Source organism: Brettanomyces nanus, chromosome 2 (genome assembly GCF_011074865.1).
Source record: "Brettanomyces nanus chromosome 2, complete sequence".
In the NCBI taxonomy this organism is placed as follows: domain Eukaryota; kingdom Fungi; phylum Ascomycota; class Pichiomycetes; order Pichiales; family Pichiaceae; genus Brettanomyces; species Brettanomyces nanus.
This window is the reverse complement of record NC_052375.1, coordinates 276,674-294,808: the sequence shown is the minus strand read 5'-3', so window position 1 is coordinate 294,808 and position 18,135 is coordinate 276,674. Positions and strand designations below refer to the sequence as shown.

The 18,135-nt window shown below is 49.3% G+C and overlaps 7 protein-coding genes across 7 annotated transcripts; 3 read left to right on the top strand and 4 right to left on the bottom strand.

Annotated features, from left to right (window-relative positions):
- Window positions 1-187: 187 nt before the first annotated feature.
- Window positions 188-589, top strand: FOA43_002106 (uncharacterized protein; the record flags this gene model as incomplete). Its single annotated transcript, XM_038922409.1, has 1 exon — window positions 188-589. One exon carries the CDS (start codon window positions 188-190, stop codon window positions 587-589), a length of 402 nt encoding a protein of 133 aa, XP_038778337.1.
- Window positions 590-700: 111 nt separating this feature from the next.
- FOA43_002105 (uncharacterized protein) lies at window positions 701-1,258 on the bottom strand (the record flags this gene model as incomplete). Its single annotated transcript, XM_038922408.1, has 1 exon — window positions 701-1,258. The coding sequence occupies one exon, from the start codon at window positions 1,256-1,258 to the stop codon at window positions 701-703; it is 558 nt and encodes a 185-aa protein (XP_038778336.1).
- Window positions 1,259-3,406: 2,148 nt separating this feature from the next.
- FOA43_002104 (uncharacterized protein) lies at window positions 3,407-5,083 on the bottom strand (the record flags this gene model as incomplete). The annotated part of the gene is made up of 1 exon (XM_038922407.1): window positions 3,407-5,083. The coding sequence occupies one exon, from the start codon at window positions 5,081-5,083 to the stop codon at window positions 3,407-3,409; it is 1,677 nt and encodes a 558-aa protein (XP_038778335.1).
- A 504-nt stretch (window positions 5,084-5,587) lies between these two features.
- Window positions 5,588-6,698, top strand: FOA43_002103 (uncharacterized protein; the record flags this gene model as incomplete). Its single annotated transcript, XM_038922406.1, has 2 exons — window positions 5,588-5,612; window positions 5,668-6,698. The coding sequence occupies 2 exons, from the start codon at window positions 5,588-5,590 to the stop codon at window positions 6,696-6,698; spliced, it is 1,056 nt and encodes a 351-aa protein (XP_038778334.1).
- Window positions 6,699-6,898: 200 nt separating this feature from the next.
- FOA43_002102 (uncharacterized protein) lies at window positions 6,899-8,660 on the bottom strand (the record flags this gene model as incomplete). The annotated part of the gene is made up of 2 exons (XM_038922405.1): window positions 6,899-8,364; window positions 8,657-8,660. 2 exons carry the CDS (start codon window positions 8,658-8,660, stop codon window positions 6,899-6,901), a joined length of 1,470 nt encoding a protein of 489 aa, XP_038778333.1.
- Window positions 8,661-8,764: 104 nt separating this feature from the next.
- On the top strand, window positions 8,765-17,242 carry FOA43_002101 (uncharacterized protein; the record flags this gene model as incomplete). Its single annotated transcript, XM_038922404.1, has 2 exons — window positions 8,765-8,771; window positions 8,880-17,242. The coding sequence occupies 2 exons, from the start codon at window positions 8,765-8,767 to the stop codon at window positions 17,240-17,242; spliced, it is 8,370 nt and encodes a 2,789-aa protein (XP_038778332.1).
- Window positions 17,243-17,286: 44 nt separating this feature from the next.
- Window positions 17,287-17,756, bottom strand: REX4 (3'-5' exonuclease; the record flags this gene model as incomplete). The annotated part of the gene is made up of 2 exons (XM_038922403.1): window positions 17,287-17,679; window positions 17,751-17,756. 2 exons carry the CDS (start codon window positions 17,754-17,756, stop codon window positions 17,287-17,289), a joined length of 399 nt encoding a protein of 132 aa, XP_038778331.1.
- Window positions 17,757-18,135: the final 379 nt, after the last annotated feature.

Genomic DNA, 18,135 nt, shown 5'->3' with positions numbered 1-18,135 from the left:
TGAATAAAAACAAGTCCCTAGTTAGCGCAACTTCCTAATCGGGTTATAATTACAGCGAGTTAAAAGAAAGGAAGAAAGAAAAGGGAGGTAAGTTTGTCAAGTCTACAGTACTAATATCTTCAAAGAATCGATGCTAATTCGAAGTATTTTTGGTAGACGATTAACTGCACCTTCTACGATTCGACAAATGGCATTTTCCAGTTCGAAGAGAGTGCATTCTGAGCTTCCTGAGGCACCAGGATGTGGTCACCATGAAAGCAGTGAGGTGAAGGAAAAAGTGGAGGATCGAAGAGAGGTGGGACCAATTGAGAAGAGCATAGTTGACAAGATACAAGAAGAGTTTCATCCCAGCCATTTCGAAATCCGGAATGATTCATGGATGCACCAGCATCATCGGGCAATGCAAGGAGCCAAAAATATGAAGGAGTCGCACTTTAGTATGGTGATTGTCAGTGATAAGTTCAGGGAGTTGAAGAGTTTGCCCTCGAGACACAGGTACGTTTACAAGGTACTCGAAGAGGAAATGGTTAATAGGGGTGTTCATGCAATCCAAATGAAAACCAAGACGGTTGAGGAATTTACGGATTAGGCAAGACGGGGTGCGCAGCGTGCAGCATCAGTGTCCATATGAGTCCGCGTGCAGCATTACTAGTGCATTACTTGTGTAAATAAAAAATACCTCTTACCTATTACCTATCTACTACTGTTCATCCTCAGCATCTTCCAATAACTTGACGTACTCTTCCTCAGACAACAACTCATCGCCTTTGAATCCATCCTGGGCCTTAATCTTGGCAATCCATCCATCTCCCATAGGATCCTCGTTGATCATCGCTGGTTTATCCTCAAGAGCATCATTAACGTCAGTGATTTCTCCATCGACTGGCGAATAGATATCACTGGCAGACTTAACACTCTCCACAGATCCAATAGTATCGCCTTTGGTGACCTGCTCGTTTAACAAATCAGAAGGAACCTCGATATATGTGGCATCACCTAGAGCATCTGCAGCATAGGTAGTAATTCCCACAAAAGTGGTACCGTCCGGATGAATGGAAACCCATTCGTGTTCGGGGGTGAACTTCAAGCTAACTGGACCGTCCGAATAGGTGGAGACGATCGACTTAGGGTTGAGCTTGTTGGCCGAGGTAGAGACGAATCTGGCGCTAGATGGTAGTCTTAGTACCATTGGCCTTCTGGCCATGGCTATGGCAGACCGTTTAAGTAGCTGACAGGACGTTCTGGTGAGGGAAATCATTGTGGAAATAGAAGTGAAGACGAAAGAGGAGGAAGTTTCAGTGGGGATGTCGAGATTAAATAGCGGGCCACCGGGGCACGGGATACCAGATCTGCAGGCCATAGGTGCCAGGGGCCACTGGGGTGCGCTGGAGTCCACTGGGAAAGTCGCTGGGATCAACGCGGAGCCACCGGGAACGAGGTCAAATAAAGTCAGAGTCAACTAGCAGAGTCAACTTAGTTTGCAAATCCACCGGAGTCAAATGCTCGTCGCATATTTCATTAAATGCATTATGTAAATAGTTTATGTAGATGGCCTGTCACCTCTCTGTTCAAGCCAATATCGCTTATTCTCCTTCAATTGGTCATTTAAGAACTCCAAGGGTTTAATATTATCTCCTATTTTACCGAAAAACTCTTCAGCAAATCGATCAATGAAAAACAATTGAGAAGTACACAATGTAGGAACTTGCTCAACGGCATCGTTTGGTCGCATCTGTTTGATATTGAAGGAAGGCTTTTGTATGGAAGTCACGTGACTTCCCCCTCGTGTCACCTTCAACAATTGTTCAACTTGTTCAAACTCCAGTCCAAGACTTAGTGCCCATTTGACACTGGTGCGCAAAGGACGACATACATTGGAGATATCGGCACTCTTAAGGAGAAGAGAAGCCAATAAGACATGACTCTCATGGGAATCGGTAGAGGAGATTAAACCGTCAATCTCGCTTACGTAAGCATCATGTTTGGCCATATCAGTAGCCAAGATAGCCCTTGTAACGAGATCTTCCATGAGGGGGTCGGTGAACTGGCGTAGAAAGGAGCGGCAGGCCCTTCGAAACTCCAACTGGTGGAAATTCTCTAGCACGGACTCGTTGTGGAAGATATTGGCTATAGGGGCGTTTGTCAGCTTAATCACGTGATTCGTAATTGCCGGGTGGCCTAAGTCGTGGCCTAGCGCGGCAAGGAGTAGGGCGAATTTTTCTGCGGAGGAGAATTGAAAGGGCCAGGGGGGCGATAGTTTAGAGAGGAAAAAGTTCGTTGCCTGGAGGACGTCTACGGCGTGACGAAAGTTGTGGAAGGGGTTTCCCCGACGGTAGTTGTCGCGTATGAAGAAGAGGAATGCAAGGAGGATATTTGAGTTCCCCGTGGAGTGCCCGGTGATCTGAGCTTCCCCCAACTCTACGCCCGCCTTCCGTAAAATCAAATACGCCGTGTAGAGAAGATCGTCTATAGAAAGCGAGTAGGCCGGAAAGTCCCATGAGGAATAGAGCTTTATATAATAATCAGGGCATCCGGGATGCGATAAACCCCGTAAAAGAGGGTTGTAATCGAAGTTATGGGCCAAGAAATCAGTGTACAGCAGAGAAGTCGTCTCATCGAGGGATCTATAGACAAGATGAGACATAGAATTGAAAGACTGGCCGAGTTGATGGTCATAAAGGCCTATCCAAGATTGCATCCGGGTGATTCGAGGCGAGATGTACCGGGCGATGGTGGCCAGTCGGGGGACAAGATCGCGGTGAATGATTTCGGCGCGGTGGGAATTGGAGAAGTCGAAACAGCGGACCACCGGATTGAGATACTTGAACCGGGAGTGAACAAGAGAAGCGATGAAAGGTGGGGAGGCCAACCCGGTGGATTTCGCTCCCACCGCTCGCAATGGTGCCACGGGGCAATTTATTAGCACGGCAACCGGATAATATACCTCGGCCTCGTGAAGATTATCGACGCAATCGTTGGATGCAATAAGAATGTAATCGGCAGCAACGAGAAGACGACGTATCAGGGAGAAGGAGTCGTGGAAATACTCCACATGGGCGTCCGGGAGGTCATCGGTGACCGTATGAATAAGTGAATGACTGAGGGACGGCTGCTCGGAATCGAGTACATATATGAAGGAGGGCATGTGTGACAGTAGAAAAGGAAGTGGTGAAGGTTGATGAAGAAGGAAAGGAGAAGATGGGGGGGGGGGGTAGACGTGCCGGGACGAAACTGTCGACGGGGTCGATGGGACGGTGATGGAATTTTCACGGGAGCAACCCACCAGGGCCCACCGGAACCCACCGGAACCCACCTGGCCCGGTCTTCACGCCGCGCACAGTTACAATTATTTCAATTAGCTTAACAGTTTATGCATTATTTATGTACATCAAAGTTCGCATCAATTCTATTCATGCAAATTCTCCTTTACATAGGCAAACGACTTCAGCAACTTGTTTCTGGCTCCAACGGTGCTGACACCCAGTTGTTCCAATTGGCTGTCACTAAGTTCAATCATCTGTTTCCATTGCAGCTTCTTCAAGTTCTCTGTATATTTATGCAACCGAAGGGTCTTTAGCCATAGAGGGATGTTTTCGAGGAGTCGACGCGACGCTATATCTTGGGGAGCCGCGGATTTCACGACGGAAGGCGGCGAGATTGAGATGCCGCCAGATGCTCCGCCAGGTGCCTCTTCAGAAGTTGCGGCACGGCCGGCGCCAACGCCGACACCGCTACTCTCGATAGAGCTGTGCTCGACTCTCTTTAGCCGACTGATAGGCGGAACCGACAATGATTGTCCCGCCCGCGCGAGAGCGGAGTGAGCAGTCTGGATCCCCGTCGTACTGCGGCCCGCCAGGCCGGCCCGACCGCGATCGTTAGAGTCCAGAGGATCCGCTTCGCGACCGCCGTCACCACCGCCACCGCCACCGCCGTCACTAATTCCTGTAGGTGATTGTGGAACGGTGCGTTGGACAAGCTGTGACTGCAGCGGTCCCTGTGGTGGCTGTGGTGCCTGCGGTGCTTGCGACTGCAGTGGCTGCTTCCTGGTGATCGTTTTCAAAGAGTGATTCAACTTGAACGCATTTTGTCCCGCAAAATCTGTCGTAGAAGTCAAGCCGAACTGCTGTGCACCGACGTCCGCATTGGAGCCGTCCTCAAAGAAGTCCCGCGTTCGTCTCTGGAAGCCTGTCGGGTCCAAATCCGAAGAGAACACGCGGAACAGAGGCTGCGCAGACGGCGTAGTTGGTAGCGGCGAAATTGCCCCGCCGTAGAAAGAGTTGGCCGCCGCATTGGCGCGGTTGTTGTAGAAGCTCCCCGCTCCGATGGCAGGATTCGCGGCACCGGGGGCGCCAGCAGCATTGGCGGTGTTGGAGGTGTGTGTGAGCCCGGCGGACTGCGGCCTGGCTATAGGAGATGCAAACTCCATAAGAGAGGCCATGACGGGAGAACCAATGCGCATCGGCGACGCGATTCCTGAAGGACTTGAAATTCCCGCGGGGCTTCCAATAGCGGTCAATCGCGGGCTGCGCAGGATCGACGAAAAGAGCGGAGAATTGGCAGCCTCCGCCGAACCTGGACCTCCGAAGCTGTCTCCATTAAGCATGAGAAGCGGCGATACGGGTCTGGTGCGCGGCTGGATCGGTGCCGAGCTCATTGGTGGTGAAAACTTGATGGTGCCCGCGGTACCTGCGGCACCTGCGGCAGCGACGTTTGCAGAGTTCAGATCCGCGGAGCCGGCGGCATTGGCGGCCTTCTCATAGACGTACTTTACCACCGCGTCGGGAAGGCTGTCGAGGAAAACGTCCATGACGGTCTTCTGTTGTTCGAGTTTCAGGTTGGAGATCCAGTTAGTGAAAGTGCGAAGGTCAACGGTGAAGTTCTGCAAAAGCGCCTGAGTTTTCGGCTCGAATGGAGGCATATCATAAGGTCCGCCGTTGACGGTGCTCGTTGCGCTTACACTTGCGCTGCCGGTGGCACTGGCGGCACTGGCGGCGCTCGAGTTCACTGAAATTGGCGGTATAGCGGAGGTGGTGAGTGACGGCTCAAACGCGTACCGCGAAGAAGGCGGCGATAGAAGAGCCATTGAGGCGGAGGGAGATGTGGGAGCTGTTGAACTGGAAGCAGAAGATGACGGTGCTGAGGTGGCGGAGGCGGAGGCGGCGGTCACAACGATTGAAGAATCTAGCGGGATGGTTAAAGGCCGCTGCGGCAAGGTTGAAGGCTGCTTCGGGGTCGGCTTCGGTGGATTTGGTGGTTGATGCTGGCTGTCCATTGACAATAAAACCCGCTCGCTGTTTGAAAAGAGACGGCGGTTCGAAATGAAATAGATTATTCACCAGGACTGTTTATGGCCATCGAGCGATGGCGGTGGTGGTGGCGGTGCAAACGAACAGTCGACGGGCGGTGATCGGGCGGGAGGCGCGCTCGCGAAACAAAAACTTTTCGCGCATTTTCAATTTTTCATGCCGCCAATCCGCGGGCGCGCGGAGCGGTGTGGCGGTTGACGGTCGAGCAGGGTTTCTGATCTTCAATTGATCGGACCGCATTGACCATTGGGTCTTATAGGGCATTGAGTTTAGAGTTCAACATGTCTAGTCAATCGGGCATCACAGGTAAGTTTGGCGGTGCGGTCACGTCGGCCAATTATTCATTACTAACATCTTTTAGCTTCCCAGAGTCTTTTGGACTCGTTCAAACAGTTCACACTGTCGAACCGACGGTTCTTTGGAATGAGAATCGTCGGCGAAAGCATTGAAGCGGTCAATGAGTTTGATTCCGTAGGCAGCGACTGCGGCAGATCGCTCTCCCATGACTTTGATTCTCTTCACACGCGTCTCTCTGACACCGACCCTATGTACTTGGTGGTTCGCCGGAGCGACGTTTCCAATGGGGCTGCTTATATATTTATATCGTATGTACCCGACGCCGCCAGAGTGCATGACAAAATGATCTACGCCGCCAGTAAAAACACGATTTTGCGGAACCTTGGATCTCAGCGATTTCAGCCGATCCTCTTCATCAACTCCGCGAACGAGTTGAGCGGTGAAGGTTGGAGACAGAGCGAAATTAGTGAGCGGGCCGCCGAAAGGCCGCTTACTGAGGCGGAAAGATCTTTAGAGAAGATGAGGCGGGACGAAGCGGTGCTTACGGGTACTCGGAAACAACGATTGGCTCGCAACGAGGCCCGCGGAGTTAGCTTTGCTGTGGACGCGGGGTTGAAGCGGGCATTGGACGAGATTACGGCGGGCCGCAATGTGGATGGCGGTGAGGGCGGTGAGAGCGGTGAGTGCGGTTCTGGATTTCTTGTCACCGCGTTGATCGATGGAGAAGAGCTAAAGTTGGCGGCGCAAACAACGTTCGCCGACATCCGCCGCAATCTCATCAAAGCTCTAAAGTCAGACGAACCGTCGTATAACGTTGTTCTTTGGAATGGGCGGTACTTCTTTATCTACTGCTGTCCGTCAGGCTCGAAAGTGCGGGACCGAATGAAGTACGCCGCCAATAGGCTTGCGTTTTCAAAGAGCATCGAGCAAACCGGTGTTGAGTTAAAGGTTATCGAGGTGGGTGACCCCGACGAAATTGAGATGTCGGTATTTGAGGCGGAGGATATGGAGGTGAAGCAAGACGAGCTGCGCGAGCGGGGCGGCAAGGTTGGAGGATTAAAGTTTGCAAAGCCCAGAGGACCGCGTCGGCGGTGAAGCTGCGGAGGACCCAGGCGGAGGACCGGCGGAGGACCTCGCATACAGATCTACATGCTACTAAAATAAACCAAAGAACTATAGTTAAGTAACGAATGAACTTTAACCGGGACTAACCTAAACGTAAAAGGATGAACGATCTATAATGAAGACTGTGACGGCGATTGGGCGGACAGCTCTGAGCGGAGAAATGATATCGTTTAACCCCTCCGCTGCTTTCGAGACGGCTCTTCAAGCGGCTCTTCAGGAGGCACTTCAGGAGGCACTTTGAGCGGCACTTTGAGCGAAGCGGAGGACGGCAGCATCGTGGGAACCGTTTTGTACCGCGACAAACTCTTTTTGCTGTTTTTCCGACTCTTCTTGCCGCCGCGGCCCGAATACGAAGCCCGCAGCGTATTCATGTCGGCAAAGATTATCTGGAACTTACTGCCCACGTCGTTACCCGCCGCCAGGTGTCCGGCATTCCTCCGCTTTCGACTCCCCGTGGCGAAGTTTGTGGAGTTGAATGTAGCCATCACTGGAAGTTGAGAAGAGCGAGCGCCGCTTTGCCGGGAGTCCACTCCATCGTGGAAGAGTCCCATGGCGGGCTCCAGGGCGGAGTTGGACCGGACCAGTTGACAGGGCGGCTTCTTAAGATGCGATTTTGTGGCGGGCGTCGGCGAGTTTTCTATGCTGTTTAATTTGTTTCCCGCCTCTTTTTTGATTGTGGAGGTGAGGAGGATTGTTGATGGAGATGAGTCGAGATTGGCGGCGTTGGCGGTGTTTGTAGTGGAGGAGGCAGCAACGGCGGCGGCGGCAGCATCTGTGTCAACCTTTGTGACATTGACAGAGGCGGCATCGGCGACCCCGATGTTTGGGTCGATGTTACTGAGTGCTGAGCGTTTCATGGGGGTTTTGTAGATGAATGCGGAGGTGGTCGGAGAAGCGGAGAGACTAGCGGCGAGAGCGCTGGAGAATCCGCTGGCGGAAAGTCCCGACAGGTTTCCAGAGAAGCCACCGTAGGAAGAGCTCGCGGCGTAAATACCATTCACAGCCCCAGCGGCCCCGATGGCCCCTAGGACAGCAGGAACCGCAGGAACCGCGGGAACCGTGGCTCCCAACGCGGACGTCCCTGGCGGTCCCGCCGGACCCCCGCCAAAGGCGGCCTGTTTAGGGGTCTTGAAAAATCGAAACGTTTTGTTACTTGAAGGAGTCGAAAATGCACCCAGCATCGGATCGTTCTCCTTGTCGGGATAGATCTCCTCCGCCTGGGCCAAAAAGCTCGGAGTATCAAATAAGTAGTCGGAGACGCGGAACGACTTATCGGCGATCGGCGTGCGGAGCGAACTGAACGATTCCTGTGGCGGTTGAAAAGATGATGTCCATGAAGGATCGATGTGCGGCGAAGAGAAGAGCCTTGTGGATTGGCCGTAGAGAATATCTGATGCGATGGCGGAGGCTGAGGTCACAGACGCGGTGGAGGCTGCAGTGTTCGCGCTAGCTACACCCGCGCCGGGAGTGGACACCCTGGAAATCCGCCTTCGCGCATCGCCACCGCGATGTTGTGAAGGACTCGCTCTATGAGAAGCGGCGGCATTGCTGGGAGTAGTTGAACCAAAGATTTTATTAATGTATGGGGTCCAACCAGTTTCGGGGATATTCTGATCATCGAAGAACTGGTCAATGTCTTTTGTAGGAGAAGAGCCTAATATGAAGGCTCTCTGATGGGTAGGAGACATGCGGAGCGGTGATAAAGCGGAGTGGATGAAAATTGAAGAAGAGAAAAGTAGCAAGAAGGAAAGTAAATAAATAAACAATGTTAAGGCGGAGCGACGAGCGACGCGGCGGGGGCGGTGCACAGCTCGCGGCCTTGTCGGCGGTGACAACAACAACAACAAGAACGACCGCGACCGCGACCGCGATTATTTTCTGGCGGAGCGAGCGATGAGCGATGAGCGATTCCGACACCTGAAACAGACCCATATTCGTCGATCGTCTGCTTTTTTATGCACCCCCTGTTATGTCAGCGATTATGTAAGCGCTTGCGTAACTGGTTGCCCCTTTCGGTCACCGTTTTAAACCGTTTTATGCTTCGTTTGTTATCCCCGTTTCCTTTTGTTCTTTCGTTTATTATCAACATGTCTGATCCTCCTCCTTCACATCATCGACGGAGGCATCATCGGTATTCATTTTCCTCATCAGAGCAGAAAGTGAAGCGAGAACAACGGGCCTCGGGGAAGACGTCAACGGGGCAAGCATCTACGGGGCAAGCAGCTCAATCGACCCGACAGTCTCTGCGAGCACATCAATCGCAGGCGTCTCACGGAGCCCATGGAGCTCATGGAGCCCATGGAACCCATGGAACTCGTGAATCGCCTCGTGAATCACCACGGCAACATGGTGAGAGAGCATCGGGTGGTATCCCATCGCCGGTAGGAGGTGTTGCGGCTTCCCCGGTGGTCGAGGTGGGTCCACCGGTCGTTTTGGGCGGCTCCCCGGTGGTTTTGGCTGGCTCCCCGGTGGTATCGGGTGCCCCCCAGGCCCACCCCCCGGTAGCCTTCATCTCTTCCATCTGCTCAAGAATCGAACTCTCCCTCCCCCTTCGTTCCGGATACACTCTCGGTCAACTCGACGTCGACCCGTCGTTTTCTCAGGCTCGTTCTCATCTCGTCCATTTGGCAACCTTGTCGTACCTCGATTCGACCCTTGTGCAGCTATTCGATCTGCTTAAAAGAATTATAGACACCACCACAGACCGCAATTCCATCCCGATCTCCATCCTACGGTCCATCTACGTTGTCTTGGACATCGTTCTGTCCATAATTAACGCTCTTTGGGACAGTGCTGTCAACAATATACCTTCTAACGTCAAGATCTATCGAGATTTCGGCATCAATGCTGCTCCTTCACTTGTAAACTCGGCCGTATATGCCACGGCATCTCCTAAACCCGTCCAATCAGCCACTGTCGCCTCTCTGCTGCCTCTTTTGGTCGATATTAGAACCGATCAAGCCATAATCCTTCAATTGGACTCCATTTCCGACTCTCCTACAACCTCTGCTGTCGCTGCTTCTCTCTCGATGCACTTTACTGACCCTACAAGAGCCTGGCTCATCAATTCTATAGATTCTACCGTCTCATCAATCTGCAAATACTTGGCAGCGTCCAATCCGGACGAGTTTTACGCCTTTTTACGCTCTAAGTTCCATCTCCTCAACATAGAGAGCATCTATATCCCTTCTGTTGATCTCTTTGGAATGATCTGTCTTCAAAATGACAATTTCATAGCCCATTTGGGTCTCATAGCTGACATAATTAAGGTTTCCAGACGTCAGTCTCAAATAGCTCTGTTACTCTCCTATTTCGCTGATGGTATCTTTTGTTGGGCCACCTATAGAACAAGTGACTTTTTGCAGGCACAATCTCTAGAGGCTGTCAACCATTCGGTCGATCCATTGTTCGATCTGCTATTCAGGTCTCTTGACTTCAAGTTTTATCATAAGGCAGCTACCAATATATTAGCCTCTATGCTCTTATTGCTTCCACAGCAGTTCACCAAGTATCTTGACAGCGAGAAACCTCAAAAGACCACTTTTGGGCTCAAAAAACCGGCCGTTTTCAAAGCCACCACGTGTAAACAGCGCTTTATCCTCGATTTTGTTCACGTCTTACAGCATCATCCTACTTCTGCACCTTTTTTAACTCGATTGATGCTCGTAGGTTGCATAATCTCTACATACGATGCTTCAAACCCTGTGGCAACCTTCACCTGGCATATTCTAGACGGAATACGTTCAGATCTAGTCCTCGCTGAAGCAGGAGACCCGTCTATCGACCTCCCAGTCGATGGCCATCTTCTTCTGGGTCTTCAGCGTGATCTATTCGCCATTTCCATGATGATGGATCCTGTTAGCGTTACTAAACGGATCGTCAAACTTGGTTCTCACTCTAAATCGGCTGTTCGGCAGTGGCTGCCAGTTGTAGGTGGACTTCGCCAACTCATCGAGATCCCTGTTTTGTCTGTGGAGATGTTCCCCTATCTTCAAACAGCTTCTCCAGTTATTCTTCAGGTGATTCATTCATTGGCCGAGGACACTGACGTCAATAACGACGCTCCAGACGACCTCGCCACAAGCGAAACTACCACGAATGACTCCACCCCCAATGATAATGTGGGTTCATCAGTCATCAGCCTCGATGAGGCATTGAAAACTGACTCAAACTCAATCACGGGAACCACCAAAAGACTCACTCGGAAGATGAAGGAGTCCATTATTGGGAGTACTACGTCGATGCCGTCTTCGTCTGCGTCGATCCAAGTCAATTCGTCCACGTCGATCGCCGGTGAGCCGTCAGTCATCTCTTCACACTCGATGAAATCGTCTGCATCGGTCGTTTCGTCTGTCTATTCGATGCCTGAGGCTGCACGGAGCGTCTTGTCTGATTCTTTCCACATCTACAAGATCTGCCCCTTTATGTTCTATACATATTCGGTTGATTCGTCGCATCCAACCGATTACGTGGCCCTTGAAAGGACTTATATTCCATTTTTGGCCCCCATTTCGTTGCTACTCGTCGACAGCGATGCCGACTTGTCGTCTTCTGTGGAGGCCTTTCTTCTCTCGTTCCCACTAACCATCGCAAACGACTCCTCGTCTGCGTCGCTGCTCGGATACTTGGTATCTGCCATTGCTGTAGACTCTGTATGTCAGATCTCTGTATTGCCCACCATTGACCAGGCTCAAAGAGAGCACTTAATCAAACTTATCTCACAGCTGGTCAATTTAGTCTCACGGTATACCTCTACCGAGAAACTTGTCGACAGCTTAAATGACGAACAGGTGAGGAAATATCATTTAAGCGGTGGCTGCAACAGATTGATGAACAACTTCGAACGTGCCCTGTTTTTGGGGCTATTGTCCGACAGCGTAGACACAATTCGAGTGTCTAGAAGGCTTCTACAGGCATATCTTATGATTATTTCGTCTGAGTTCCATCTGAGAATGTGTTTCTCGCATGATAATTTGCCTCTAGTGAAGAATATCATCAGGGGTAAACTACCTACTGGTCGATTGGCCATCAGAAAAAAGCTCAGAGATCATATGTGCACTCTAATGGAGCCAACATCGACATTGCTTGACGTTTGGAATATTATCTACTCGAAAATCAGCTCGGCCAGTCATATAGAAGAGGTTATGGAGGGTCAAAATGAGCTCGATCTACTCGATTCGCTCGATTCCAACGCCTTCGTCACGTCAGACGACTATGGAGAGTACGTGGCTTCTTTGGGTGGCATTATTATGGCTCCTAGCTTTGCTAGCGATTCACGACAGCCGTCTTTACAGCATAAATTGATGATGTTTCTTGACTACAGCCTGTTGTCACTCTTCAGCAGCGATGCAAAGAGACGGGAGCATTCTCGAGAGGTGCTCTGCGTGTCTGTACATCCACTGCTTTGCGGATTGATCTTGGATCTTGTAGAGAAGCACCTGGAGAGGTTTGAAAGTGCTCTTTCCAAGAAGCAGTACAACCTCTGTGAGCTGTATATCAACGTTCTAAGGGCCATTTGCCAAATTGACGTGTCAAACGGCTTGTTTTTCCACTCCACTCAACTCTGGAGTATCAATTGTAGGCTTCTTAGTCTCATGAACTTTGTGGTATCTCGGCCAGGCTTTCTCAGGCTGAAGTTAAAGTTCTGTAAGCTTCAGGTAATGTTTTTGTCGAAGATTGACGATCTTTCCTTGCGCGGGAACATCTTTAAGAAGAACGAGTACGCTAGAATAGCTGCCAACTATCTAGAGGACTCATTTGAGGTTCCTCCAGATGAGGATGTTGAATCAGAATCAGCAAGAGCCACTTCTGGCAAAGTACTGTCGTTTGGAGTTGGTCCCTCCAAGCCTCTGTATACGGCTCTACAGTTAGAGGAACTCCAGGATCTTCACCTCAACATCAAGGTAGAAGCCTCGACGATGCTAAAAATCGTCTTCCATCGACTCCCGTTGGACACGCCAATCCATTCTGCCAAGGAGGACAAGTTGGCAGCAGGAGTGATCTTCTCGAACTATTTTAACATCTTTGTGAGGATTCTGGAGCGTATGAATGGCCCAAATACCAACGGTTCAAAGCCTCAGCAGGCATCTACAGCGCTCCCACAGTCGCTGGCGTCGTCGCTACAGATGCAGTCGATCATACACAACGTAATTCAGGCGTTGGTGAACCTTTTAAGCTCGAATTCAGAGATCGGACTCAACTACTCGCTACCGTTGGGATACCATCACGATTCACTCATTAGAGTGTCGTTCATCAATGTATTTTCCAAGATTATTCAAGACGTTTATGCCCCAAAGATAGACGTTGCCAAGCAATCGCTCCAGAAGTTGAGCCGGATTCTCTTTTTCGGGAAACCCGCATTGCTCCTCTCGGCCGTTGAGGTATGTCCACGTTCTGAGGTGGATGCATTTGCCAATGCTTTACTTCAAGTGACGGACAACGAGCAGAAGAAGTTGTCGATTTTGACAGGTCTGCTTAGGTTTGAGATCTTGAATGTGGGTCATTCCGTCGAGATCTTGCGTAGCAACACGGTAGCCACACGAATGGTGGCACTTTACTCGCGTTCCGAGGCCGCTGTGTACATTGTAAAGACTCTTCGATCGCCTCTTGAGGAGTTGGTTGAGTCTGGTGAGTATTTTGAGATTGAGAAGATGGATTCTCTGAACGATCAGGAGAAAATGTACAACGTGGAGCTGTTCATGAAGTATTTAAAGCTTGTAGTGGACTCGATATCGTTGTCGTTGGAGATGATTCCACACGGTATTCGTGTGATCTCCAAAGTGATCTTTGATACTGCCAGCGTTCACTTCCCCCAGTCAAAGTACGCGGCACTTGGTGCATACCTATTTTTACGGCTCTATAATCCGGCCATAGTTTCACCAGACCAGGCGAAGATCGTTGAGTCGAACGATGTGCGCTTCAAACGGTCGGTGATCCAAATAGCACGTACTTTACAGATGCTTGTGAACGACGTACTTCCCACGAGCAAGTTCCCGTCGTTGAGGTCCAAAGCAGGAGAAATCGCCGAGATGAACAGGCAGATTGCACAGTTTATGGACTTTGTAGTAGCCGTGGAGGACGACGATCCAGCAGATGTCCAGGTTGAATTTAACTACAACGCAGGAATTCGCTTCTTCCATACGTTTTTCTATGATCACTGGATGGAGATTCGGTCCAAATACTCTCTGAAGGGAGGAGGAAAGCTATATGAGGACTCCAAGGAGGATAAGATCAAGAACATCAAGCAAGTTGATTCTTTACTCTGTGTTTTGGGTCTTCCAGAGCGAATTAAGGGCTATCAGATTCCTGTTTCCATCAAAAACGACAAGTCAGAGAAGGGTATCTTACTCTACGATTTCATGTCGCGTAGTTCGCTCAAGGACAGCAATCCGGGCGATTCTTTGCGTGTCTTAGCAACCAAGGATGGCCTTCCATTGGTTGTGGTCCGGCTTGCACAGGTTCCGGAAAACTTGTCGAATGATACGATGATATACCGACTTATCCAGTCTCTGAGTGGGTACTGGGAACAGCCCTATTGCTTTTTGATCGATTGTACTGGTTACACGGATGTAGAACGATTTGATTCTCTTTTCTCTCTTTATTGCAGCCTCATTCCTCCTGCATTCAGGATCAACTGTAAGCGTACGTATTACTTTAACGTCACGCCTCAGTTCTATAGGTGTCTGAGAGCTTTTGGATATTCTATGCCTGATTCCATCGAGTTCAGGTTCCTTTCCTCAGACGATGATAGCAAGACCATTATGACGTCTGGATTGGTGTCGTATTCTAATCAGGTTTCTAACGATGCCAGAGTTGTTTTCCACGATGTATCTCTGTACCAGGCAGAGGCCAGACGTTTTGTACCTGTCAAGTTGAAAGTAGGTAATAGGTACGTTCAGATCTTTAGTGGGCAGCCGCAAAGATTGAAATTAGGGTCCCGAATGCGTCTTGTGAAGACCGTCGAAGTCTACAAAGTGAGAGATATGGACGAGATCGCTGCCAGTAATATTACCGGTGTTTTCAACGAGCTCTCAATGGTAAACTCGGCCACCGGTGAACGCCTCATCTTAGCTTCACCCAAAAAGGTGGAAATCATGAGAACGTTGTACTTCAGCCGGGCCAGAAACTACCAGGAAGACATCTCAGACGAGTCTCAGGAGTCTGGAGAGATGTCCCTCGAGCTGTCGATTGGAAAGCTCATTAACATGAGTTTCTCTGGGTTGTTGTATTCGAGTGACTCGATCAGAAACGCATCCTTTGCTCTTTTGGCGTCATTGACGAAGCTTTTCCACTTTTCCGTGGGACGCAAAATCGAGACGGTCGACGGAGTGACTTTCCCCTTTGGTGAAGTCAATTACATCTCTTCTGTATCTGCAGAGATGGCCAAGAATCATCCTACTCTCACATATGCGGTTCTTCGTGGTTTCTTTGAGGCATTTGATGACGCATCGCTTCAAAACAAGTCATCTATAGTGATGTACATTGGACCGTGGATCAAGAACCTTTACAAGTACGTCTATCTTGCTAACTCTTCAAAGGGACCAGCAAGAACGGCGGATTTGGTGTGTCGATTTGTTCGTTCGTCTAGAGATTCGATGAGGGTTACACAGGCGTTCATGTACTTCATCTGGTCTCAAATCTCACTTGAGGATCAACTTGTAGAAGTGATTATCAACGAAATTGTAGCGGCAGCCATTGACCATGAGGCTGAGGGTCACAACTGGACAGAAATTACACGATTCTGGCCCCTTACGCCGACCATCGAGGTGTGTAGCTTCTTGCTCCGGCGTCTCAGAGAGAAATCGTACACTCTATCGATCAATGAGTCGGAAATTGAGGTCCATACTACATGGATAGAGACTACCGTAATGGCACGGTTCCTTGCATACCTTGTATTTGACTCGCTACTCTTTGTTCAGACTTTCCTGAGTGATATTTTCTACGTGGCGACGATCTACATGGACTGTGGACCGTTGGAAATGCGTCGTTGTATGTCCAATCTACTTATTCGCACTTTCCATTCCTACTTGTCCCATGAGGGACTTAGTGAGAAGCAGAGAGATAGTATTAGAAGCCAAATCGAGCTTCTTAACGGTGCCCGGTTCAGGATGCTCTTTGGATTGACCCGTGAGGACAACGATGAGATGTTCAACCAGACATCTTTGCCTGGTGGAGAGATGATCAACCGCGCCAATGCAGTTTCCACGCTTTGTGACTTGCTAGTGGGATTTATAAAGTCGTTCTCCAGTGTGGAAGATTGTGAGTTGAAGCTGATTAAGTGTAGTAGCTATGTGATGAATGTTGCCTTTGACTCGAATTCACAGCTACAGGGACAGGCAATTCTTGTATTGGGCAGCTTGACCAAAGAGGGTATTGATAGTATTTTGGTTGGCCGGTTTCTCGGGTTGCTGCTCGAGACTTTTGACCGAGTCACGTCGTCTATTGGTCAGAGCAAGAAGCACTTTTCGTTGCTCATTTGCGTGATGCACGCATTTTCTCGAGCCTTGGATGGAGTTCGCTCGGATTCATCGTTTCTTCCACGGTTTTTCTGGCTCTCCTACTCGATGTTGTTTCTGGATAACGCCATGTTCTACTACTATGGATTGAAGTTTCTTAGAAGCATACTGACCAAGATGAGCGAACACTTGGAGAAGCTGCGTAAAGAGGAACCGGAGTCAAAGGCCATGACAATCGGTGACTACGTAAACAAGTATCGGGATGCCTTTGATCCTGTCTTGAGAGAGTACGAGGCACTCAACGGCATCACTTTCTCTACACGATACTTTGACGCTATAATGGTGTGCCTATGTGCTAAAGGATTGACAGTTCCATTCTGTCATCGATCTTCTTTGGAGACTATGGAGACGTTGTTGAAGGTGAGATATGCGGAAGGGGCTCCAGGATATTCGACGTATCTTTTCTATATCTACATTATGTCTTCCTCGAACGAGGAGATGGTGGAGACTATGAAGAGATGCGGAGTTTCTAGCGACTCTCCCATGTATACGTTCTCTATGGGGACAAAGATGCCCAAAGTGGTGTCTGAATGGTACAGTATGAGTAGTCCGAACGCTATAGCATGCTGTCTCAGTGCACTCAAGTACTTCAGGAGTCAAAAGGTGAACGAGGTGACGTCTTCACGGGCACTTATGTTATTTGGAGCTATGGAAGAACAACGTCCGGACCAAGTTTACGGTCTCTGGGATGAATTTTCCGGTGTTTTACAAGGATTCATCGAGAATTCGTCCACCACGTATCTTCTAGAGATGTCATTGGATGTAGTTTCAAAAATGATGGAGAATACAGAGAGTGAGAAACATGACGAGTATCAGAAAAACGCATGGAAGACACTCGAAGACGCTGATTTGATGGGACTTAAAGAATTGGGATTCAGTAGTGAAGATACTTTTAATGGAGACATGTCTGAGGAGGCGTTTGAGACGCTTAAAAAGAGATCCTCCTATATCAGTAAGATGATAGGAACGTTGAGAACGTTGTCAGTACAAGATGAATAGGAATAGGAATAGGAATAGGAATGGGAATATAATTATAAATGTAATTAAGAGTAATGGATCTTGGCGAGACGCTCAAACTCCAATCTATCGGTCTGATAGATGAGCATAGTAGCTTTTGCGTCCTGTACGGAAGAATGTTGTCCCGTCTGGATGTCCTGATGGAGGATTTCTTTAGTCAACTTCTTAAGTGAAGGAGTCTTTCCGGCACTGTACTTGTGACGGAAGGGAGGATGTTTAGAAGTATCTCGGGTTAAATACTTGGGATGATTCAAGCATAGAGAGTCCAAGTCATGTTTAAGGTCATGGCCAACGACAATTTTGTTCTTGATAATCTGTGTCACAAGTTTCTGGGCATCTTCAAAGTCGATGGCTTTCTTCATACTTTTCGGAGTTATACCACTCACCCAGGTTCTCCAGTCTGTGACACTATGACGAGGCTTTACAAATTCGTCCAGAACTGTAAAGCCGAAGTAGTTAACTACGGAGACTCTTGCGAGTTCCGAGTCACATCCATCTCGTCCTGTACCTACGAACTCGCAGTCTATCGAGACATATTTTCCAAGTTTATGAGTTTGTAAGGCATTCGGTGATGCTTTATGAGTATTAGATGAGGGAAACTTGGAATTACGATAGGTTTTGACACCTTTTTTCCTGTTTGACCCCGATTTTTTCCAGTTTGAAGACAGTTGCATCGATAAACCAGACGAGAAAAGGTTGTGCACTTATGAAATGGAAAATTTAATTTTAATATTTTTTTGACTTGAGGATTTTCCGGGGTTCACTTCGGTAAGATGTGGGTATTATAGGTGAGCCTATGGTTGGTCTGTTGGAATGGGTGAACGATTACAGGATATATTTGTGGATTATCTATTACTTCCGGATTAAGTAATCGG